General features: G+C 42.7%; 2 protein-coding genes across 4 annotated transcripts in view; one reads left to right on the top strand and one right to left on the bottom strand.

Annotated features, from left to right (window-relative positions):
* The first annotated feature begins 457 nt into the window (after nt 1–457).
* atg5 (ATG5 autophagy related 5 homolog (S. cerevisiae)) lies at nt 458–14111 on the top strand. Of its 2 annotated transcripts, none has more exons than XM_087812947.1 (8): nt 458–530; nt 1491–1667; nt 2380–2507; nt 2570–2648; nt 3840–4002; nt 4323–4417; nt 10168–10285; nt 13089–14111. In XM_087812947.1, the coding sequence occupies exons 2-8, from the start codon at nt 1560–1562 to the stop codon at nt 13223–13225; spliced, it is 828 nt and encodes a 275-aa protein (XP_087669073.1). In that variant the 5' UTR covers nt 458–530; nt 1491–1559; the 3' UTR covers nt 13226–14111. The 2 variants fall into 2 exon arrangements, with proteins under 2 accessions (XP_087669073.1, XP_087669072.1); XM_087812946.1 differs by having other exon boundaries at nt 4323–4426.
* Nucleotides 14112–16851: 2740 nt separating this feature from the next.
* prdm1a (PR domain containing 1a, with ZNF domain) overlaps nt 16852–25016 on the bottom strand; it is a 28347-nt gene continuing 20182 nt past the window's right edge. The window contains exons 1-7 of one of the 2 annotated variants that reach the window (XM_087812935.1): nt 24516–24660; nt 22352–22657; nt 21802–21921; nt 21314–21566; nt 18640–19622; nt 18438–18566; nt 16852–18307 (exon numbers count right to left, since the gene is read on the bottom strand). In XM_087812935.1, the coding sequence (XP_087669061.1) occupies nt 17750–18307; nt 18438–18566; nt 18640–19622; nt 21314–21566; nt 21802–21921; nt 22352–22657; nt 24516–24542 (2376 nt within the window). In that variant the 5' untranslated portion in view covers nt 24543–24660 and the 3' untranslated portion in view covers nt 16852–17749. Of the gene's footprint in view, nt 18308–18437; nt 18567–18639; nt 19623–21313; nt 21567–21801; nt 21922–22351; nt 22658–24515; nt 24661–25016 lie in introns of those variants that run through there. The other variant, XM_087812936.1, reaches the window with a different exon arrangement.

Raw genomic sequence — 25016 nt, 5'->3', positions numbered from 1 at the left:
ATGTCTCTATACATTTCCAACATGTTTTAAATTAATATATTAATTACAATGACAGATACTACATATATCTATTTTTTATTATTATACAAGGTTTTTTTTTTAACTGAGCAATCACCTAATACTGATTTATATTTACATTTAGACTAGATGTCAACTACTCTTAATTATAAGGCGACCCCGTTGGCCAATGTGGAGTGACTGCACTCTGGCAGGACAACGTCCTGTTTTAGAATAAACTTTTGTATAGTTTAAAATGCTGCTGCCAGCAAAGATAGAAGACGGTTAGCTTTTTAAGTTAATTCCATCCAACATTTTTTTCTATTTAATATTTTTAATTTCCAAAATATTTTAGAATAATATCTTCGTTGGTTTTTGTATTTTTATTTTGAATTGGTACCAAAAAACGTTTTGAATGGACAAAGTGTGTTATTGCAGTTCCAGCCTCGCCTAGGGGGGGCACTGTGACTAGAAGGACTGGCTTCCTGAGACAGCTCGTCTCACTCCAGCTGAAGCTGAAACCTCCTTTATAAGTAAGATTTTCTGCTTCAATTATGAATATTGTCTCTTATAAACTCAAAGTTAAACTTCTGAAATTACACACGCCAGAGAAAAATACAAATATTGGTTTTATTTCCCACGTTTTGGTGTACGATGACATCTGACAGGGTTAGCTTAGCATTAAAGCTTACGTCACTTCTGCGCAGTTTGTCAGCAATTTATATTTCATTTTTAATTTGTAACTTATTCATCGAAAACGACGTAACAATATATGTCTATTTATGTGTGTACGTTTATTTCGGTGGCGGGGTAGAGCTGATAACGTTTTGGGACCCAGGTGTGTCATTCTTGAAACCTCTCACTGGAGACTTCCTGGAAGCATGTCAGCTCAGCTCTGAGGCATCTCTTAAACTTTAAAACTTAAAAAAGGGTCACCAACCTTTTCTCTAGAGGAGCTGCTACAAGGGCATCATGTGACCCGATTGGCCACCATCATTTTGGTACACACTTCTGACATAACTTAATATGCAGTATTATGGGTGATGCTTTTTACTCCTCTAATACACTAATCGCATTTTTGATTCTCCAATGAATACCAATGGGACAGAAGGAAAGGAAACACAAAATCAAACATAATAAGATGGTTATTGTATAATAACTGGCCCAAAGGGCTACTCCTTCGATGTCTGCCCAGGTTGGTCACACCTGTTTTAAGTCTCCTGTCAGGTAGACAAGGTGACACGTTGCTGATTATATTGACAAATATTAAATAATCAGTAATTCTAATTCTGAAAGATGACTATTCTCTTCTTTTTTTTTTATATTTTCTTTTTACAAAAAAAGAAACAAAAGTGAAAGAACATTTCACAAAAAGTAATTTCGAACTGCGAAGCAATTGATTGTCATAGGGTTATTGTTCAATAAACGCATGTCAAAATGTAAAATCTTTTGTGACTGAATACTGTATATCTGACACGTTACATGATTGACAGGAGGCAGTCCGACTCTGGACGGTAAGATTTCCGCTGGTTCCCTCTGAATGTCCCGCCAGCAGCAGGAACATGGCAGATGACAAGGACGTGCTGCGGGACGTTTGGTTCGGACGCATACCAGCATGTTTTACTATGAACCAAGATGAAGCCACGGAGAGGGAGGCGGAGCCCTACTATGTAAGTGATGTGACTCCTGGATAGATTTGGATCAACAAGTGACTCCCAACCTCACACAAGTCACTGTCACACAAACATACTTTTTTTTATTGTCATGTCCAAATACAGGCGGTCGGTGGACGGTGATTCATTTATCATTCTGTCACAAGTTTACGTTTCTCTTGTCATTCACTCTCCAGTATCTCTGTTTTATTTTAATTTTTTTTCTAGCTCTTTCCTCTTCTTCTTTCTTTCTCTTAACTCTTTTCACATCATCCATTTTCTCGTTCACTTGTTTTATGTAAGTAAGTAAGTAAGTAAGTAATATTTATATATATATAGTGCTTTTCCAGACCAGGGTCACAAAGCGCTTTAACAATCAAAACAATACTTAAATAAATAATAAATAAATAAAAAAGTATATACTTTAAATATCAAGATAATACTGAGAACAACACAGGAGTTCTTATGTTGCTTCTCTCATTTATTCTTTCTTATCCACTGGTTGCTTTATTGTCTTTGTTCCTGCTTTTACTTGAATGATCTTAATCTTTATCCACTCCTGCAAGTTGAGTTTTGGTTTTCTTGTTGTGTGGTAATCTCTGGATGTCTATTTATTTGATGATTAACCATGAACACTGAAATTTAGTTTTTAAGATATGATTGTTACAGAATCTTCTGTGGGTCTTTTTCTAAACACACTTCTTAGTTGACCTGCTGTGTTTACCTGCAGCTGCTGCTTCCCCGCGTCAGCTACCTGACTCTGGTTACCGACAAGGTGAAGAAGCACTTCCTGAAGGTGATGAAGGCGGAAGACGCGGGAGAGATGTGGTTCGAGTACGAGGGGACGCCGCTGAAATGGTGAGACACTGTTCGATGATTGAAAGAGTCGATGTGTTACGACACACTGCCTCTTCTTCCAGGCATTACCCCATCGGAGTTCTGTTCGACCTGCACACCTCTAACACTGTCCTGCCCTGGAGCATCACAGTGCACTTTAAGGTGAGTTTTCAGGTGTCTTTTGTACCAAGAGTATGTGCGCACAAAAAAGGTGCAATGCGAGGATATCCAAGTACTCACAGACCTATTAAGGTTTCTCAATCTGAGCCTTATTGAATTTGAGAACCTGTTTTTTTTATACTGCATGTTTTTATCAGCTGTTTCACGCAATTTAGAGAACATTGGAGGAATTATCGGTTTCATTCATGATCTTATGAGCAAAATAATTAGCATCTGAACGCTTTTACTTTACTCTTCAAAAGCCAATCAAAGTCCATCGTGTGAGATGGAATCAGCAACACGTCAGCCAGGCATATCAAATTTAAGATGAGAAAGTTAAAATTAAAGGTTCAAGCTGCAGTAAAAGCTGGTTTTCCTCATGTGATTGGATCTTCCTAAACAACAATTTCTATAAAGGCACCATCATACAATGAATGTTTATGTTAACAAAAAACACTTTTATTCTATAAATGTCATAAGCTAACTTGTCTGTTGCTCATATTGGCCCTAAATTATATCCCATCATCATCACTACTATAAGTATCTGATTTGCAGTTTTATTCTTGTTAGACGTTTCTAGCAAGTTCCTGATTGTCTTCATAAGTAACTATTCCTGTTATTGTTATGTTATTACACCTGCACTAAAAAATGTGATCCATTTCAGAAATGTTTATAATTTACAACTTTGCATTTGTGTCATGCACAGATTCATACTGATGAATATTCTTGTGCCTTGCACCATTTTCTGGATTTGAGTGTACACTCGTTTTCATGTAGAAAAAACATTGTGTCTTATGTTGTCTGTGGGTCAAGGTGAATGACCTCCACCACTGTCTATGTATTGTTTGGAAGCCAGGGAGGTTGTTTACTTTGACACAGAGGCAACATGAGGGATACCACAATTATATTTGTTTTCGGGACTTGAGAGAACACACATTAGTTCTTTTCATAAGACTTGAAACATTCCTAAATTGAAACTAAACAAAAAATTCTTAACTATGGTTTTCAGTTGAACTCAAACATGTTTTTGACAATGAACGACTAGCCTTGTAACTTAAATAAAATCCCTTTTTTCACGCGTTCTTACTAAAAAAGCAGCCTCATCAGTGGTTGGTTAAAGGAAACTATGATTCAGAGCTGGAAGCTGACTTTGAACACAACTATGCTCACCCGTTGTTTCCACGATTGTTTTAGAACTTCCCCGACCGCGACTTACTACACTGTCCCTCCAATGCTGTGATCGAGGCTCACTTTATGTCCAGCATCAAGGAGGCTGATGCACTCAAACACAAGAGCCAGGTGGTCAATGACATGCAGAAGAAAGACCACAAGCAGCTTTGGATGGGGCTGCAGAATGGTGAGACCCTTATGTGATGCCTGCACGCACATAAACAAAACAAAGGAAAAGGATTTAAAACTGGGTAAAAAAAACAACTTGAAATTAATCTACACTATGTCAAAACATTGAAATGTCCACTCCTTGAATCATGTCACAACAAACTCAATATGATACACATGAAATGTTGACATTGACATTCTCCTCTGCTGATTGTCCTCCTCACATTAACATGATGAAAGTAAATTGGTTCCTTCAAACTCACTCATGCTGAAGTGCAACATTCTAGTCCAGATCACCACAGACACGCAATCTTTTCTGACGTGGTTGTGTTTGTGCAGACAAATTCGACCAGTTCTGGGCAATGAACAGGAAGCTGATGGAGTTTCCTGCTGAGGAGGGTGGCTTCAGGTTCATCCCCTTCAGGATATACCATGTAACACAGGTGTGTTCACTTTATGTTGTGTATTCACCGCGGTCTGTAGAAATCAAACGATTGTGTGACTGAAGACTGAACTTGTCCAGCATATCTTGGGAGACATAAAGGCTTTAGTCAGCAGATGGCGCCAAATGGCTGCTTATTTGACCCTAGTGTTTCTTAAAGGGCTACTGAGGTGAAAACTCAACGCTCCTGACTTACTCACATGTTTCAAATGTTGAAGTCTTCCCCATGTCCATGTTTTCAAGAGATAACTTCATAAAGCGCAACACATGCTGAGTATAATCGAGGCCCAATATCTTCTAAAAAAATTAATCAATAAATACTGTATGTATGTATGTATGTATGTATGTATGTATATATATATATACAGTATATATTGTTTTTTGTAGCAGAAGCTCTTTGTGTATATCTTGCAGTGTCTTAGCTCACCTCAATTCTTAAAAAAAAAAAAAAATTTAATTTAACACTGAAAATGATACCAATCCTTAGTCGAGTAGAAAATGATCGCTTTGATTTCACCTTCAAACTTTGAATGTTTACAAAATATTTTGGACTCTAATTTAATCAAATGATTGAAATGAATTGCAACTGTATTTCCGTAGTTGTACAGTTCTTCTGAGTGACTGGCGTAAGAGCGAGTCCGGGGGCAGGGGAAGACAAGTGTCTTCAGGTTGTTCAGTCTGACTCAGGTGAAACTCCCTTCTGGCTGCAAGCAAAGAGGAAGAAAACAAACACACGCTGATGATTAATCCGCACAACTTAGACTGGAAAACATGAACACCACCAGCCAGACGCTGCTGGAGACAGGCCAAGTCTGTGCTAGTTCGGGTTTGGGGGTTTCTGGTGGGAATTTGACAACCAAACATCCGCAAATCTTCCTCTTGTTTCCTCCAGTGACGCCTGATTACTGGCGATAAATGTTTTCCCAAGTCAGTCATCGTCATTGATGTCTTCATCATGTGATACTGAGCTGCTGTTGTGGGCTTGGCTGATTCTCTGAGCCTTCGTGTTTTGATGTTAGATTTTTGTCTATGTATTGTGTCAGTGTATCCAAGGTCTCATCGCCCATACTGGTGAATGTGCAGCTCCATATCAGACGGATCTTATTATAGGAAACTTTCTCTGGTGGTTCAACTGCTCGCCATGGATGGTTATGGCAGGAAAACCGCGAGGATGCAACCTCTTGGATGTGTCTCGGTGACCAGCAGCTGTCACTCACTCCACGCTTGCATCCCGGCCAGTAAACAAATGGCGCCGGAACAAAGGCATTCTTGTGTTGGCCAATAAAAGGGAGTCTTTAATGTGGCGACGGGAGCGACTCGCCCGCTCAGACGGCATGCACTTGTCGCTGCTGCTTGTTTGTCACGTTCAGACTTTCCAGTGTTTTGGAAACGGTGCGGTTTTCAACTACAAACTGTTAAATATTTACAACAAAAGAAAGTCTGGAAATTTTGCAGCGACTGGAACTTAATCAGATCATGATGAGTCTAAGGGACGAGTCCGGACTCTTCTCTCTGCCTACGTGTCGCAACCAGGAAGCAGACAACACATCTTTATTAACCCACATAGATACATACACATGTAACAGAAAGACAGTGTGGCTGTCATTTCCATGTTAGCCAGGATGGAGACGTGGGACCTGAACATCGGTTAAAAAAAAGGAAATTTATGACCAACTTTCTTAACTTCTGTTGCCAAAATGTCTGCTCTTCTGGGCCCACTGGCCCGCAGTGGTTAGTAGCTTTCAAAAGTTCCCCTTGAGAAGGTGATGTGGTCATTCAAATAGGGAATTATGGGATATCTATCTAGCAGGTATTTTGTTGCTTGTGTATGCTGCTGTTGGACGAGAGAGTCTGAAGCTTTGTGATGCTCATGTTGCTCTTCATATTCAGTATGCACACGCACACAGATCGATTCAGAAGCCCTAAAGCAGTGGCCCCCAACCCCCAGGTCGGGGACCGGTACCAGTTTGTGAGACATTTATTACTGGGCTGCACAGAATTAAAATGATGTTCTATTTATTATTACTGTGTGAACGGTCCTTCATTTAGAAAAAGGAAAAATAATTTCTTTGAAATATTTCAGTCCTTATTCCATACACTGTAAATGACGCTTAAAAAAAAAACAAAAAAAAAAACATGTTCACACATTGGCACAAAGTCTATAAAATCTCAGACACACATACAGGACACCATCGTCAGAATTCAATCGGATATACAAAGATGAAATACACAAACCTCTGTTTATAACCAGTCAAGAGCTCTTGCTGATTCAGCATTGTGGTCAGATTTGTTTTCCGGGAATTTAATTCTGACATTATACCCATCCACTGTACAAAAAGGTTGGGGATCCCTGCTACACAATATCGAATACACAATCTTCAGGTGCACAGATACCAACACACAGACTAATTAAAAAAAATACATACTTACTCTGGCACACAAATATGCCACACACTCATACAGACACACGTCAACATTCACACAAATGTATAAAGCGATCCTGATTAGTGTCACACACACACGCACACGCACACGCACACACGCACGCATGCACACACGGAGACATAAATGTGGCGGCCAGACAGAAGCGTGTCCTGTTATTTGGCTGGCTGTTATTAATACTGTCTGGCTGAAACACATGTTATTTACACTACAGTGTGTGTGTGTGTGTGTGTGTGTGTGGTGTCAGCGTGTGTATGTGTGAGCCAAAAACCTTGTGTGTAGTTTCTGTGAGTTTCTGGTCAATGATAAGCTTCTTCAGCGTGGTTGTGACCGTTTTGTGAGATCAGGCTCTTCAGGCTTTGCTGCGTTTCCCAGCGAGTGACTAGCTGCTGACTCACCTACCCTCGCCGTGTGGTGGCTCCGCCCACGCTCGCCTCTGGTGTTGTTGCACTTTATTATCCAGCAGATATGTAGTAATGGCCGAGCGAGACGAGTAGGGGGGCGTGACGACACTCAATTACAAAACTCAGGAATGTTACAGAGAGTCACAGCACCCACGGCTGACAGTGATGCATCCTGGGTCGTCACCGAAGCACAGAAAATAAAAGTTGTTCCGCTTATTTTCTGTTGCCATAATAACCTTCAGTTAAACAAATGTGAATATATTTTGCATTTTCTGTTTCCAGTTTTTTTCTTCTTTAAAATCATGCTTTACCATATAATATATTTTTTTGAATGTTTTCTATTTATTTATTTATTTTGTATTAATCTACCTGAATTCAAAGTGTTTTCCTTCCTTTCTATTTAGTTTGACCTTGTTATAAAACCTGTATTCATAATTATTCATGATTGTTTTATCAGCACAATATCTAATCTAGTGTTTAACAAAATGCCTACACAGTCGGCAATTATAAAAAGTGAATTTTGCAGACCTTGTCAAAAGGAAAATAAACAGTTTTCGTAACAGACTTTTTGTAAGAGATTGTCTCTATTGGTGGTTGTTTTTTCCACGACACACCATCTCAGGTGTTTTAATTTGGGAATGGAAGGCCTATCGTCCGCTGCTGTCCTCCAGCCTCATGGAAACTGAGTGACAGTGACGTTCTTTAGTCAATTATCACTCGAGCTGATTGAATCTCCTCCGTCAATTAGCTCACGTCTTAAGTTGCTCTGCTCTTTTCTCTCACCGAGAGCGAGCGGCCCCTCAATGACAGTGCAGCACCTCAGGTGTCAGGCGGCTGAAAAGAAAGTTTCCCGGCCTCTGCGGTGTCACGCTCTCCTCGTCGGCGTCCAGCGAGCTGCTCTTTGTTCTGAAGGTTCCTTCAATAATTCAGTGTGTCGCTGTCACTTAGCACACTCTCTCTACACTACTCACTGCCATGACTCAGTATTTCTGTGTAACCCGAGCGCGGCCTTCACGCCTGCGCTGCCACCTTCCTGTGGCACTTGGCCGTGCGGTGTGTAGTTACCGCTCGGACACACAATCCTGCCCGGTTTCCTTTTCAAAGCTTCTTTATTAGATGCTGATTAGGTGTCGTGGTGTTTGACACCTCGGGTTGGGTGTCGATGCAGTTCTGCCACTGCCCATCGCTCACTCACCAGCCCGCCATCATTCAGACCAAATTTCCCCTTCATTAAAGTCTGACTAATGTGTCTCTTAAATCTTGACCTATATTGTACTCATCAGTTTGTATCTGTTTGTACCAAACTGTCTTTTAATACAAATAAATACATACAAAAATACCAAAATTTGCTCAAGTGCCACCCATTAAAAACACTTTTTCCTGGGATAAAATCTATTTTACCTCAATGCTGTGATTGGTTCAGCAGCGAGGTCAGTCAGTGCATGTCATTAATCCAGGAAGTCTCCACCTCCAAAGGACTCATTGTATAAACAAAGCGGGGCGTGATTACAGCTGGCTGGAGGAGAGAAGCCATTTTTACATCATAATGGACTCCGCTCTCGTAACCTCTCGTTCTGCAATATCTCAGACGGGGGAGAACTTTATAAAGTAATAAGTTCAAGATGCAGTGAGCCTCTCATCATGACCATGTTTTGGAGAGGAAGACTTCAATATTTGAAACATGCGAGTGAGTCAGGAGAGTTGGGTTTGTACCACTCGATCCTCTCGCCTGCCATACTTTTTCAGTTTTTGGAAAAAGGGAATAAAACATTTTTTTACCACTTCATCCTTGGTCATCCTCCTGCCAAGTCTAGTTGCTTTTAAATCATTTTCCCTTTTCAAAAAATACCTTTTTTTGTTTGTTTTTAATCGTTTTAACTTTTTTTTAATCATCCTTTTTGTACAGTTGATTTATAGTACTACTATAACTAAGTTATAGTATAGTACTAGTACAACTAAATATTTTTATGTTTATTTGGTCTCTATAATATACATATAATTCTTCTCACTGATGTTTAAAAAGGGGCTAGAACCTGGTGCTGAGGCGAAGTCACTGTCACCACGACGACACAGCTGGACCAAGTCCAGCTTTTGCACCTTCACTGTCTTTGTGACTTCTCGGGTCACTTGGTAACCAGAACCACTGAATATTTAAGTTTGACATTCTCACTGAAGGGGAGTCCAGTTCTGACACCTTTGGAAATCCACACACGCACACCTGTGTTGTGTATCAGACAACAATTATCTCATTGATTTAAATTGTAATTCTCTATTATTGTTATTTATACAAAGTAATTCACAAGAAATAACATATTTAAATTGTTTTATATAAAGATATTCATATCCATCAATATCAAGTATTTTTTCTAAAGCAATATTAAAATTGATTTTGCTTTTTGCCTTATAGTTATGCAAAGAACATACAGCTATTCAAAATAATATCTTACTATTTTTGAAATATTTTAATAAAAAGAATGTTGGCTGTGATTATGAAATAATAAAATACAAAAAGAGGGAGTGTAAAAACAATAACGTACATCTTCTGATTTTTACCACACTCTTTTGGTTGGATAAATAGAATTTAAACCTAGAATATGCACAAACAAACTTTAAAAGCTACTCAAGTCAACTGTATCCTCTCATCCTCAGTCCTCTCCTGGATTTCGTGGGATTTAATTGTTCCTTCAGCTGCGAAGGACATAATGACTACAGCTTACTATCTGCCCAGAACACAATATTGCTAGTGTGTGTGTGAGGAAAATATTTCATTGCATCAATATTTTCCTCTCACACACCCCCCCATCTGCACCATCAACACACTTCTGTGATGTTTTTGTGTTGGACAGGTTGAAAAAATGAGTTTGATTGTTTTTGTAATTTTTGCTGTGTGTTTCAGACTCTTGGGGACCCACCCTTCATCCAGAAGTTGTTTCGCCCTGTTTCGTCTGAAGGCAACACACACACACTGGGAGACCTGCTGAGGGAGAACTACCCTGCTGCCATAGCCAAAGATGGTGGGCAACACACACCCACTCACACACACCTACACACACGCACAGATTAATGCTGCTCAAGTGTGTCTCTTCAGGTGCAATGAAAGTGAGTGTTTAGAAAAGGGGGGTGTGCAGGTGAGTCCTCTTATCTACTTCCTGCCCCCCCTGACGCCAAGTGTTTAGACTGCCCCCTCCCTTCTCCTCCTCTTTTTTCTCTCCTTCATCTTCCTTCTTTACGGCACTGTCTTTATTCTAAAAGTCCACTGCTGCCTCCTGTTGTTTGTTGGTGGTTTGAGATGACACTTGATGGTCTACGTGGCGACTCGGGGGCCTGTGATGAGACTCGGTGGTCTCTTTCATGTGCGTTGTTAAGTCTGGTCTCGCTCTTCAAGAGAAAGTCTCTCTTTTGTCTGCCGTCTTGTTTGGTTTCTGGCTCTTCCTCGTCTGGGAGATGAGTGCTGTGATAGCTGGGATTATGGCGGCGTGTTTGGATTAGACGCTCCGGGTCGTGTGTTGGGGGGACGGGGCGTGGTACTCGGCTGGCAGGACTCCAGTATCAGAAAGAGGAAACGCTCAGGTTCTGTGATCCTGGACTTCAAACGCCGGTGTTGTGTCTGGTGGGGAGTGTCAACGACGATGGTGGTTGACACGGGCGAAAGGTGGTGGGCTCCCGGATGCCAATTTGGTCCCAACTTTTGGTGCCAAGTCCCAGTTCCAAAGCATGATCAAAACTTGATTGTCTGGATTTTTCTGAAGAAAAAGTGATTGATGACAATGGCAGTGAACCTTGGATTGATTTGTCACTTGTTCTTCTGCACTATGAATTATTCATTTTTATGAAAAAGTCTTGGGGTATTCATTACACAGAGGCTGAAAACTTCAACTCATTATACTGTCTATTTTTATTTTCTTTTAATTAGAATTGATCTTGTAAAATTGGTGTCGAAAAAAGTATTGTTTAGAAACCTGTATCTAAGTGATACCCTGATGCCCGAGACTCCAGGAGTCAGACGTCTATAAAATGTTAGTGGCATCTGCAGTGAATTTGCACCTCTGAGTCAGAGCTGATGGTTCTTCATGTCTCCATCACCAAGAATCTTCAACAGTGTCAGTCGATCCTCACACATCTTTTTGTGTCCTTCATCTTCAACTGATCATAACAACGGGTCCTGAAGCTCTATATGTCTCTGTGTTGTCTTAATCTTCATTCATCTTTATGATACTATGGAACCCTTCAAGTTCAGGTCTGAACCTGGGACTGTCTTTGTCCAAAATGGCAGGTCCAGACACTCCGATGACGAAACATTTTGAGAATCTGATGTTTATCTGAAATTCAGGAAAATCCCCACACAATAGTGGAGAACCATCACCCACCTCCGGCACATCTGGAGCCATGGGCCTGTTTTTGTCTGTAGTCGCTACCGAGGCGTTGATGCTCGCTGGCGACACCTGCAGTTGATCAGGGGTCTGCCTCACATGTGATTCAGTCTATTTTGTCAGAGACCAGTGTGTGTGTGTAAGCACTTTGGTCCACCGTGATGATGTGGAAACCTAATGTTTTATGTCTGATGAACAGTCCGGTCTCTTCCTCTCCCCATTTCCTAGGGCTGCCTTCATCTCCACTGCTGTGTGCAGCAGATGTTTCTTAACAAAGACTTTTACTAGCATATGTCTGTGTAGGTTCTCATTCATCCAGATCATGGCTTTCCAAACTAAGCGAGTGACTAGAGTTCGGGGATGATGTTTCACTTCATCCAAGAAGAAGCTTTTTTCTTAGCAAAATCGGAATATCATTTACACAAAGTGTTCTGACTTGGTTAAAGTGATAGTTCACCCAAAATTCAAAACTCATTTTCTACTCACCTTCATGTCAACTAAGGGTTTGGGACAGAAACCTTTTCTTTATAGAGTTCTAGACAAAATCATTTTCCATTTCCATTTAAATGTAGCGACTGGTGGACTTTAAAGACGAAGACAACTGAGCTCCAGTTGCTACATTAAAATGAACAAACACTTTTGCCTATAACTCTAAATGTAACAGATTACTCTGAAAATAATTCCTAACCCTTAGTCGACATGAGGTTGAGTAGAAAATAAGGAGGCACAGGTGATCACAGGGAGGGAACTAATACTACACAATTAAAATACACAGTTCCATAGACATCACATGGCAAGAAAGATATGACAATTAGTGGCCAAAATGTAATTTTCAACCAATTATCAAAAAATGTCTAAATTATCAACAACATAACATTTCCAACAACAATATGCCCTGTAATAGTTATGTATAAATAATTAAATAAAGACCTGGTGTCTACGATGTGAGAATATACATAATGCCTTAACAAAAGTAGTGGGTCTAGAGTCGTGGGCTCCGTCACAAGTCTGTACATTCAAGAATTGAAATTATACAAATTTTAGTTTTCTTTTTTATCAGGTCATGTCTGGTGCACTGTAAATATATACTCGGACAATAAATAAATAATGTTTACCTCTGAGTCATTGTCAGTTGAGCGGTTTAAATCTGTCGTCGGTGTTTCGCTAATATTATCAGGTTCAACTTTTCTCTGGTATGCAGAAGAGACGCTGGTTTCGGCGGTTGGTTCCGCCCAAACTCTGCTCCTGATATGACGTGTTGTGGGCGAGTCCCCGAATGTTTCTACGGTCAGAGACTCCTGTCAGCACTTTTCAACTCTCTAACGTCGTCCTGCTTAACTTTTAGTAAAGTCATAAATCAACTTGGTTCTGACCTTCTGTCAGTTCGGTCATGCTCAGCCTCAGATGATACCAATGGACATAATCACTGACGTTTGTGTTGCTGCAGGTGAACCGAAGAACAACCAGGTGCTGATCCACGGTATTGAGCCGCTGCTGGAGACGCCCCTGCAGTGGCTGAGCGAGCACCTTAGCCATCCTGACAACTTCCTGCACATCTGCGTGGTACCCATGCCCACTGACTGAACCTTGGCCCATTCCCTTGCGGACGGCTCTTAACAAGGAGGTTTTTGAGGAAATAATGGCATCGCTCTGATACAGGTACTAGTTGCCTTTCAACGTGAAATCTGAAACTTGAGGTCTGGGATGATGGGCGGGGCCTTAGAGTGGACGTGGTGAAGGTGGGCAGGACTTGAGAGTCTGGAACACAACATCTGTTTCTCTCGACAACTCTTTAGTTCAACTTCGAGAAATGTGCTGATGTCCAATGTAACAAAACTTAATCAAGCTGATGACAAAAAGATCCTAAAAACTCCTCTGGACGGGGGGGATGTTCACCAACAGAGACTTGGATGTTTCCCACTAAAACTTTGTGTGATCGGAGGTTGCTGACCTGAACGTTCCTCTGGCAGTAATGCTCGCCTATCGCACCAAAACAGACCTAATCAAGGAAACATTTGATAAATCACCGCAATTTTTCTGAAGGGAAACTTTCCGTTTGTCCATTAAGAATCTGAAAATCTTTCATTGGTAAAATGAAAATGTTTTATCAATTATGTTTCAAATGTGATTCAACCGTGTGTTCCGCTGTCCTTGACCAATATGAATTAAAGTTTAATTGGGTCATTTTAATTTGTTCAACTTTTAAGGACTTGTTGTTTTACATGTGTCAGCACCGACCAGGTGAACTACCCTAAAATGACGATAATTTATACCTCTACTCTTTTATTGATCACCTGATTGATTGGCTGGAGGTGTCTGAGTTCATTGACCCATAGCGTGACTCCAAGGTTCGACTCTGGTCCAAACAGAGTTTGGTGTTGGGTCATTTAAAGGGACACAAACTTGATGGTTGTCATGTTTTTATATTTTTTTCTGACACTGAAATAAACTTGTTTGATTAAGTTCTGAATATTCTACTTCTTCCTTAATAATACAAGAGACATCAAGGTTTTTCCTCAGGTGCTGGTGGCAACTTTTGACCCCCGGAGAGACCTCGGGAGCTGCAGAGGTAGCTGAGAATCCCACCAACCATTCCCTGGTAGCTCCAGTGTAGCATTGTTGACAGACTACTGATGAGATCAAGTATATCATTTTTAAGAGGCTCTAAAAACATTATTTGGAGCCCCGAAGATCTTTAAATGACTGGGGAGACATAATACAGGTCAGAGAACCTCCTACTAACAAGATCCAGTAAAACACCGGTGAGATCCTGTGGGTCCACTGAATACTGATGGAACTGAATGACCCCAAACACATTCCAATCTGAGAGCAAGACTTCTGAAAGAGCATCTGGGAGGCAAGACTTTGTAGATCTACTTGATTCTAAGACGATTCATGATCATTCATGGATGAAACTGCTTCAGTTTATGACTTTTTGAAACCCTGGAAACAATTAAGACTTTTGAGAGAGCTTCAGCAACCCTGTAAACTTCCCTGAGAAGACTAACGTGGACATGTGCTTTCAGGTGACACACACACACATACACAATTGAAAGTGCATGTCGACAATGATGTCACTATCATTCCATTACGATGCTGGGATGGCTGTTTTACGATGTTGATTCAGGGCTCGATGTGGGGTTGTGAATGTGTGTTGATGATGCATTCCTGACGCACAACATCTTGAAGGATTTCCCATACATGCTGTCTGAGATCAGTCCAGACCCAGACTAAGTGCAGCTTATACTTTTACAGAAGTAAAGCTAAATTGTAAATGGTTCTTACTTGTATAGCACTTTCTTGAGCTCAGCTCAGCATCAGGAGAAATCTCGTTCTTGCTCATGGACACAACACAATCAAATTTGGAGCTAGGATTGAACCTCCAACTTCTTATCCAACAACCTGTCAGCTATTCTAGACTGATTGACAGTGGACTATAATTCAATAAATAAAAATCATTTACTTTTTCATTTGATACACAATAATCACAGAATTAAATTACATTAAAATGCATTTCATTGACTGATGGATTATATTTTCATTCATGTTCAACTTTTATAAGCGCTGATGAGCTCAGTGGTCAACACTGTTGATCAAAAGATTTTTATGAGCCAGTTAATTGTTTGTGTCGCCGTTGCAACCACAAACAGACAATTTTACTGGACAGCAAATTCTTAACGAATTCCCAGAAATCTCACACACACACAGAGACAAAATCCAGACAGGCCAGTTTGAGAGTTGGAGGAGCAAGTCTGTGGTCTGAGAGAGAGTTTGTGCTTTTATGTGTGTGTGTGTGTGTGTGTGTGTGTGTGTGTGTGTGTGTGTGTGTGTGTGTCTGGGGGTCACATCCTCCTGTTGTGTATCAGACAGTAAAGCGAAGATCAAGAAAATCAACAGACGAGAACGATTAGTGATGAAGACGAGTCATCACACAAACACTCCCACACATATAGAAAAAGCACTTACACAAAGTTGTACACATGACAAAAACACACACTCTGAGAGGCGGGGGGTATTTACAGCGAAGAGCTTAACTGGAAATGAGATGTTCACTCATCTCCAGTCACACACTCGGATACACAAAGGCCGCATACAACATGTTATTAAGTCTCTTGCCCTCTAATAGGTGATGGACGGAGGAAGTAGACGAAGGAGAGCTTTGATCTCCCTCACACACACTATTATTAATAACACTGTCTCCTTGTTGTCGAGACATGACGTGTGTGTTTGGTTGGGTTGTGTTACGGAAGAGAAAACTTCAACTTTTATCGTCGCCTGATTCGTCTGACACCTTTGTGTCTTCTGAGGATTATTTTTAGAAACAACATGAAGACTTTCTTACATGACTGTGTCCTGCATTCTCACTGATATCAGGCTACTTGGCTTGACTAATGTCTTTTCACAGTTGTAACTGTTTTATTCCTACACCAAATGATGATTTTAACGCGCAAACACTAAATAAACAAGCTAACCTTAGAAACTGTTTAAGAAACATCAATAAAATGTTGAGTCAAACCAATCAAATTACATTCAAAATGTATTTTAAGCAATAAAATGTATAATTAAAAACATTTATTGAAACACAATTATGTTAAAATATGATTTTGAATAATTTTGCAAATGCATGGTAAATTTTGTAATTAGTTTGCATATTTTTTTTTTAAATGGTTAAAGTGAGTTTAAAGAAACAGTTAATTTGTTATAGTTTAATGTTTCATTTAAATTCTGTTTGACTTATACCCGTGCAAATTTATAAAGTTTATGTGTTTGTGTGTTTGTGAGATGCAAAATTATGTTTCATTAGTTAAAAACATTATAATAAAAATTGTATGAAAGTCAAACAATTTCAAACATTAGTCATAAGTCATAAGTCAAATGTGTTCTAATGTTCATGTTCGTGTTTTTTTATTCAGATCACATCACCAAGTTCCCCACCGTCAGCTTTTGCCCGGCTCACATCACTCCTTTCCCTCAGGTGGTGAGTCCATGGAAACAAAATCAAAGTGTTCATTTTAAAAAGAAAAATGGAAAAAGCCTTTAATAGTATTAACTGAAAAAAGAATAGTAAAAAGCAAAAAATTGATTCTAAAGTTTCTTGAATTCCCTCCAGTCCATGTAGAAACTTGGCTTTACTGGCAATACATTAGGTTAGTCAAGTGCTTGGAGGTGTGTGTGTGTAGTTGTGCAGAAAGAAGGACACGAAACCACAGTTTAGATGAAGCAGTGAACGTTTTTAAAGATCATAATTTACATTTTGACATTTTTGCACATAAATAAATTTCGTAAACCAGAAATGTAAACAGAGACGCTTTGGTCGAAGAGTTCGAAGACCATGGGGGATGTGGGGGCAGTGCATTAAGAACGGCTGATGTGCTTTGGTGTGTTTTTTGTGAATACCTGGTAGGGGGCATTAGAGGTTCCTCAACCACAAGAGTAACAAAAATAAGAATTCCAAATGCACTCGTTGCCACAAACATCCTTCCTTGAGTTTCGAAGGTAAAGCTGAGGGAACTTTGGTTGCTAGCGTTGCTGGCATAAGCCGCTGCAAGGTGACCCCCAGGGTCACCCGCATGCTACATGTGTCATTAATGGTGCTACCAAAAATGCAGAATCTTTGGGCCACAGAAAGATCTGCTGACCAGCTCAGTTTGGTTTTTCTTCAAGTAGCAAAAATAAATAGAAGCTTCAGCCTGTAAACACACACTCGTCCGCACACACACTTGCTGAGGTAACCGTTGTCACTATACACAAACAAAATGCCCTTTTTTAACTTAAGGAGGAATCAGAGGACGCCGAAGACGTCACGGGACGGACACTCGCTACACAAACGTGGCCGCTTTGACACGACCACGTCTCTTATTGCTTCAGCAGTAATAAATTAAGATTACGTCGCCAACTCGTGGATCAAAGACATTCGGAGACAGAATAATTATATATAAATTATTGTTCAGGTGATTGTCTGGAGGGTCCATAAATAGTTATTGGACAAAGTCTTCCTGAGTACGCCAGTCCCTGATAGGCGAGGACCTCCACGGTCAAGATTTAACACCAGAGGACCGTTGAGAGGATTATTTACACTTGTTGCTCCCGGCAACGCAGTCTTAGTGGTCAAGCGTCTACTTCCTGTTTGACAGTGATGTTTGTGGGTAGGGGTGAGGCGGGGCTGCGTCGGAGTTTGATCACAGAGGCTTCGTTCGCTGACTCAAACGAGCTGTAGCTGCTCTGGTGGAAATGTGTGGACATGACGTCGGACTCGTGCCACAGCATCCCCAACACCTGCTTCTCCAGCATGGCGTCCATCTCCACGCCGCCCTGAAGCTGCTCCAGCTGCTCAGCATGCTCGCTCACATCGAATCGCTCGATCTCCTCGTTGATGCGCTGCACCTCGTCCAGAGCCCCCTTTGCCGGGACCGACACAGGGCCCTTACCGGCGGCCAGGCAGTAACCCTTCAGGTGGAGCCGCAGGCTGCACAGGTGGATGTAGTGTCGGTGGCAGTGCGGACACTTGTGGGGGCGCTCGCGTGAGTGAAGGCGCTTGTGCAGCTTCAGGTGGACGAACTGCGTGAACCTGGCAGGACAGAGTTTGCAGTGGTAAGGCTTCTCGCCAGAGTGCAGGCGCAGGTGAGTCTTGAGGTTGCTGGTGCTGCTGAAGCGCTTGTGGCAAACCTGGAAAAGACACGATAGCGTTAGTCTTCGGAAAGACTTTAGCGTGTGTTTAAGACCAGGTCCGGGAGGCCTGGTCTTAAACTGGACTGTTTAGTGTGATCGAGGTACTGGGGGGTCATTGTGGACTCACCTGGCACTCGTGCGGCTTCTCGCCTGTGTGGACCAGGTAGTGTTTTTGCAGGTGTGCAAGTTGTGTGAAACCCTTGTTGCAGGTCTGACACTTAAAGGGCCTCTCACCACTGTGGACTCTGAGGTGAACCTGTGTGGAGGAAAAATGGTTGTCATGATGGATGTTGTAACATTAGACACCAATTGTTGTCATGGTAACTCACCTTCAGGTTGGACAGCTGTCCGAACGTCTTGCTGCAGACGTTGCACTCATATTTGATTTTGCCGTTCTGCTTTTTCAGTGGGTACGGAAGCGCCTTGTAGCCCGCCGATCCAAGTTCACGCTTTCCTTTACTGAGGTTCATGGCCTCCTCGTCATGGTGATGCTCGCTGGCGTTGCCCAGCATCGCTGAGGTGGGCTTTGTCGGAACACGCTCCTTAGATGGAGCTGTTCCGGCAGTAGGAGACCCGGTGCTGTGTCCTGGTCTGTGTGGGTGACTTGGGTACGAGGGGTGGGACCCTGCCTTCTCTTTCAGAGCGGCTGCAGCTGAGAAAGCACTGGTGGGTCCAGGCAACAGGAAGTCTCTGTGGGAGGGTGATGGGTGAATGGGCTCAGGTACTAAGAAGCGCCTTCCTCCTGCTTCGTTCGGTAGAAGAGGCATGTGAGTGGGCAGAAGGCTGCTGTAAACGGGGTACATTCTGGGAAAGATCCCGCCCACTGTAGGCACACCCCCACCAGGAAGGGGGTAGTGATGAGGCAGAAAGTATCGGGAGTAAGGGCTGCTGGAAGGGTAGAAGGGAGAAATGGGGGCTGAAGGCGGAGAGTAACTGGGGTAGGACAGTCCGGTTTGGTAGAAAGACACTGGACCAGAGGGGCTTCCCTGTGGGGTGCAGTCTGGGCTGCTTCGAGCAGAAGGACTTGGTGTTGCTGAAGACTGGTTCCCTGGGGAGCACGGGTAGCTTGTTTTATGTGAGCTTAAAAAGTCTTCAGGCATTTGGCTTCTTAGTGCCGGGTAGAGGGCACGTGGGTACAGCGGGCGATCTGGGCTGTCTGCACAGTGTGGGCGGGCGGGCTCCTTCTTAGTGGTTCCTTGAAGAATTGAGAGAACACTGTGCTCCCTCCTGGGTGGGTTTGCCGGAGGTATGCAGTCCACAGTGGATTTGTCTCCGTTGACCTGCTGCTGCTTGACTTCCAGGAAGGATTGTTCTGTTGGGAGAGTTCAGAGTCAGGACCAACACATTCAAACACAAAAAGATGGTCTCAATTGCATGCGTCTTTAACAATGGCACAATTAAGTTAACAGGTTTGATGGATTCAACGGTGGCCCGGGAGGAGGGGGGGGGGGGTTAAAACAGCAGACAGGAAGTGAGGCGTGATGGGGCCTGTGTGTGTGTGTGTATGTGTGTGCTACTAAATCAAGATAAAATCTATTTCAACAGAGCTGACGGAGAGTTTCCTGATGGAGAGGTTGGCCTCTACCTGCCACCCCCCACTACACACACACACACACACTTTCCCTGAAGTTTCTGCTTTCTTTCTGGCCTGTACTGTCGGAACCGTCTGTCACTGAAGGGGTCAAAGGTTAAACCAGAGCACTTCCCCTTCAGTCACTGGCACCCACGTTTGTGTCAGGATGATGAAAGCTGCGCAGTCGAGCTGTTAAAGCGCTGCTCTCTATTATCTGGACCTTTTTACGGCCAGGTTTTTTCGTGGGGGTTGTGGGGTGCAGTGGTGGTCACCAAAACTAATCCACACGGTTCAAACACACACTCAGCGTCTGGACTCAGTGGAACAGTAAACAGTGAGGTTATCAGTCACCCCTTACTCCCCCTCATCCCCCCTTGTCCTCTTCCTCCCTCCTCTAAACAAACACGGCAGCCATCTTGGAGATATCAATCTGTCAACGCTGTCCTTCTGCCAGGAAGTTCAAGTAGTCAACTACAACACACATAAAAGATAATGGAAGACTCCACAGCGCCCCCAGCTGGATGTGATTTTTTTTTTTTTTTAGGTGTTGCAGGTGAACGCAGTCAGGCGAGTCAGCGGCAGGTCAGCAGCCTGCAGGGCGCACAACTTATTAAAAGCAACACAAACAACAGGGGGCATGATTTGGGGGGGGGGCAGGGGGAGCTGGCTGCCCCAGGTCATGCGCATGCTTCCTGCCAAGTGGAGTCGCTGAGGCTGATTGCTCTTTCAACCTGAATTCACATTTGTCTTGGAGGATCTTTGTTTTCTCCACCTGTGCCTGCAGGGATGAACCGGTCCCTGAGGACTAAAACCCAATTTGTGTTTGGCTATGAAGCTGCAGACAAGTGCATTTAAGTCGTCACGTGCGAACAAGTGTGTCCTTAGCATCAGCTCTGGCTGGACATCGCAGCAGTCGGCTCCGGTCCACTCTGGCCCGGGTCTTAGACCCCGAGCAGCTTCATTAGTGAGAATGCGTTGCAGATGTGGAGCTGGCGGGACGGAGAGCGTCCTGTCGCTGCTGGTAAAAGTCTCACAGCGTTCCGAGTGAAGCTCCTTCCTCTGTGCACCTCAGCCTGTCATTATCTCTCACACACACACACACACACACGCACACACGCTTTCATCTCCACAGCGCTATCGTCCTGTTTGTGTGGACATGACAGTGTAATTAGACTGACGGGGGCTCAGGCCCCTAATGCCACAGTCACACACCTAAAGTGCACACACGTGTCTACAGTGACCTTTAACGTCGAAATGAAATTTAAAATGTTTGAGGCAAGATGGACTTCTAGAGAGTAGGTGTAGCTGGTGGAAGTCACAGGGCGTGAGCGCAAGTCGAGGTGTGTTTGATGAGTGCACCTGTGGCTGGATTTAAACCTCTATTGTGGCTTAGCATTTACATCCAGCGATGATGTCATCACATGACTTACTGAGTTTCTGCATCATCATCTCGCCGGACGGCGGGTAGTGGAGCCGCTGGGCAAAGTCCTGGCAGTACCAGACCAGCAGCTCGGCGCCGGCCGGGACCGCCTTGATGGTGTAGAAGTAGATGTCCATCCCGTTCTGGCACGCCGCCAGGTTCTGCTTGGCCGCCGAGTGCGCCGGGTTCACGTAGCGCATCCAGTTGGAGCGACTTTCGTCCAGGCCGTCCACAAAGTGGTGGAACTCGCTGTCGGCGTAGATCTGTAAGAGAGCTCACGTCAGTGCCAGCCAATAATAATGTGCACGCTAATAATAGTTGTGATGTCATATCCTGTTCTCTCTTTCCCACATACACGCTGAGCCTAAGTTTCCTGCTTCCACCAAGCGAGCGTGACATCACAGGAAACGATCCCAACTTCTGAGGGTGCGTGAGTGTCTTTGTGTGTGACTGAGTGTGTGTGTGTGTGTGTGTTTGTGTGTGTGTGTTACCACTCACCCTCCAGAAGTACTTTCGGTTGGCGTCCTTTGGAACACTTTCTGCAGTGTAGATTTCTCCGACCAGGGGGCCAAAGCGAGTTCCTTTGGGGATGTACTCTCTGCTGCACACGCCCACGACCTACACACAACAACACACATGTTTAAAACTCACATTCCCTCATTACTTTTCTCCCAGCTAGCCAGGGGGTTGTCCAGGTTCAGTTTTATTATTTCAAGTGTCGGACAAGTAATATTAAACAGTAGGAGGAAACCAGAGTTTCTATAGGAAGTAAATCCTTAACAGTTGAGTGTGTGTGTGTGTGTGTGTGTGTGTGTGTGTGTGTGTGTGTGTGTGTGTTGTTGCTACATGAGAGGGGAAGCTGAGTGCATCAGTCGTTTGATAACAAACAAACGGATCAATTGTGTCAAGTGTTAACAGGTGTGGGAAAAAGTTGTCGCTCACAACATTTGGCAGGAAATGATCTGAATGTTTGTGAGTCCTGCTTTCCTTTGTGTAACTCTTAGATTGTGTAAGGGTCAGCGAGTGACGCCACCTGCACCGGTCTCACCTCTTTGCCGTCCGCGGATGGCTTGAACTGAAGGTTCCGTGGCAGCGAAGCCTCGGCTCTCGTGGTTCCGGGCGCCGCCATGTCTGCGTCGCACGGCGTGTCCTTGACGATGTACGTGCACTTCTCCTCGAATTCCGTCTCCGACCAGACGCTCATGTTGGCGACGTCCACGTCGGACTCTGCGGCGGTGGCCCCCGGGGAGCCGGGCCCACTGGCTGCAGATGATGCCATCTTGGCGTGGGGGTGGTCTTGCTCCATGGCGTGAGCCCCCTCACTGGTCAACATGGCCGAAGTATGAGAGGTCGCCTGGCAACACACAACAAATTGGTAGATGGTAAATAGTTATTACTTATGTAGCGCTTTCTCTGCTTGTCTAACGCACTTAACACATGATCACACACTGATGTGTGTAACACCAGGTCATCGTCAGGAGCAGGACGTGTCCAGCACAGGTGAGAGCACACACACATTAAATTGTACAATTCTGAGTTCGGGGGCAGGAGTGGAGTGAGAGTATCTGGATGTTCTGTTCTATGTTAGTCTTTGTATCCTTTGTCTTTGTCGTTTTTCTTTGAGCTATGTTCTTTGTCTTTATCTTTAGAATTAGATTGTGTCATCTTGTTCTTTCTCTTTATGTTCTTCTTATTATTTTATTTTTTATTTATTATTTTTTATTGTTTATGAAAAATTGCTGGCTATTGGAAAAAAAAACAATTTTCCCGAAGGAGACCTCCTGAGGGATCAATAAAGTTTTACCTTACCTTACCTTACATACACACAAGTTTAACCACACACACTAGCACAGATACACACGTGAAAAAAAAACTATTCACAAAATTCTACAAAAAGAAAACCAACACACAAGGACACTAATATCAATGCTGACACACAGGGTCAAAAATAACACACAGACACACACGCAGAAAGCCTTTGTGTTCATAAATCGGGCTGATGTTTTATTTAAATCCTTATCATGAACCCCCCAAAAAAGATGATGAAGATGTGATATTTGTTGTTTACTTCAGTCACAGGAAGGAAACTTGTCTGAGAATCAAGCTAAAATTAGAAGCAACGGAATTGCGTGTGTATGTGTGTGTGTGCGCGCGTGTGTATAAGGGGGGGCAGTTAGGAAGGAAGAAGGGAGCGCCAAATCTTTTCCATTTGGGGGCCACAGCAGCACAAACAAAACTTCAAACGCAATCCCACCCAAGACAATCCCACACACACACACTCACACTAAAGCAAGTAACTTGAGATTCGAAAAAAAACAAATCAGAAGTTGGAAGATTTCACTTAAATGTTTTTATTTCAATAGAAAATCGGTTAAAATTAAAAAGTTATCATTTGTGTTTTTTTCGTTAACAATTTTTCGAAAGTTAAAAATGACACCTTTTAATCTAAATTCTTTTTAACGGATTAATGATTTACGCTAGAAAAATAACAACCGATAAGTCATCGTGATTCTTTTATTTTCTAGTCTTCTTGGTATTTATTTACAGTTATTTGTAATTATCTGTTTCCGAACGCTCGCGATCCTTGTGTTGTTTGAACATGTTCCTGGCGACATACTTGGATATTCATTCTATTAAAATAAATAAATTAACATTTCCCTTCAAGTTGAATAATTTATTCAACTCATTAATATAGTATTTCTAACACTATAACCGAATCATTCGATATTTAAAAATGTGCGACAAATTAAAGAAATGTTTTGCGGTTTATTGCTTTTAAACAAACGAAATTTGTTTTTATTAAATCGAATAACTCTTGATTTAACGATGAAAATGATCCTTTTATATTATTGAATCATTTTGTTCGTTAAAATCTTCAAATTATAAGTCAATAAAGCGTTAAACATTTTTACTTAAAGTGTATTTATTTGTGTTCGCATGAAGCGCAAAAATGAAAACGAAACGAAATTATTATTTTTTCGATAATTAAATTTTAGTCAATCTTTATTTTCACTTTTCAGAAAAATAGATCCACAATAAATTACTTTTTTTTCCGAGAGACATGTTAGTGCGCGCACCACAACTCGTGGACGAGAAATAAGATCCGAGAGAAAAGTTGAACCTCAGCGCAGAAGGGCCACACTTCACTTTAAATGATGATCTCTGAAGAGATACACTTTTAAATAGTTATTGGATCAAAAGTTTATTCTCACCGTGTAGCTCTGCTCCCATCCGCACATAGGGTCGTCTGGTCCGAACCGTCCGACAGGTGCAGTCCGGTACTCCGCACGGCGCGAGCGTAGGTGTGTGTGTGTGTGTGAGAGAGAGAGAGAGAGAAAAAGCAGCGGAGTGTGTGAGCGTCCCTGCCTCAACTGACTGACTGAACCAGCATCTGTCTCACTACTCTGCACTCAGACCCCGCCCCTCTGAGACAAGCCCCGCCCCCCGCTCTGAGTTCGGAAGGAAGCAGCTTTCACCTGAGGCAACACACTCTCAAGCGGAGCGATAACGTGAGTGTGTGTGTGTGTGTGTGTGTGTGTTTGGGGGGAAGTATTGAGTCATTGTCACAGGATGTTTCTCTATAGCTGAGGGAAAACACGTACATAAGCGCAGCCTATAGGGGGCAGCACTGGTCTGTGCTCTTACTTTCTCTTGTTAACTGACTTCACTCTTTAACTCTAACTCTTCTCTCGCTCACGCACACACACGCGCGC

This window comes from Callionymus lyra, chromosome 17 (genome assembly GCF_982586985.1).
Source record: "Callionymus lyra chromosome 17, fCalLyr1.hap1.1, whole genome shotgun sequence".
Classification (NCBI taxonomy): Eukaryota; Metazoa; Chordata; class Actinopteri; order Syngnathiformes; family Callionymidae; genus Callionymus; species Callionymus lyra.
The sequence above is the reverse complement of the archived record's forward strand: the minus strand, read 5'-3'. Positions and strand labels throughout refer to the sequence as shown.

What these genes read in the sequence shown, in the direction of transcription:
- atg5 (XM_087812946.1), top strand. Translation starts at nt 1,560, where the DNA reads ATGGCAGATGACAAGGACGTGCTGCGGGACGTTTGGTTCGGACGCATA. An exon ending in GGATATACCATGTAACACAG is followed by an intron (nt 4,427 to 10,167) that starts GTGTGTTCACTT and finishes TGTGTGTTTCAG; the next exon opens with ACTCTTGGGGACCCACCCTT. An exon ending in TGCTGCCATAGCCAAAGATG is followed by an intron (nt 10,286 to 13,088) that starts GTGGGCAACACA and finishes GTGTTGCTGCAG; the next exon opens with GTGAACCGAAGAACAACCAG.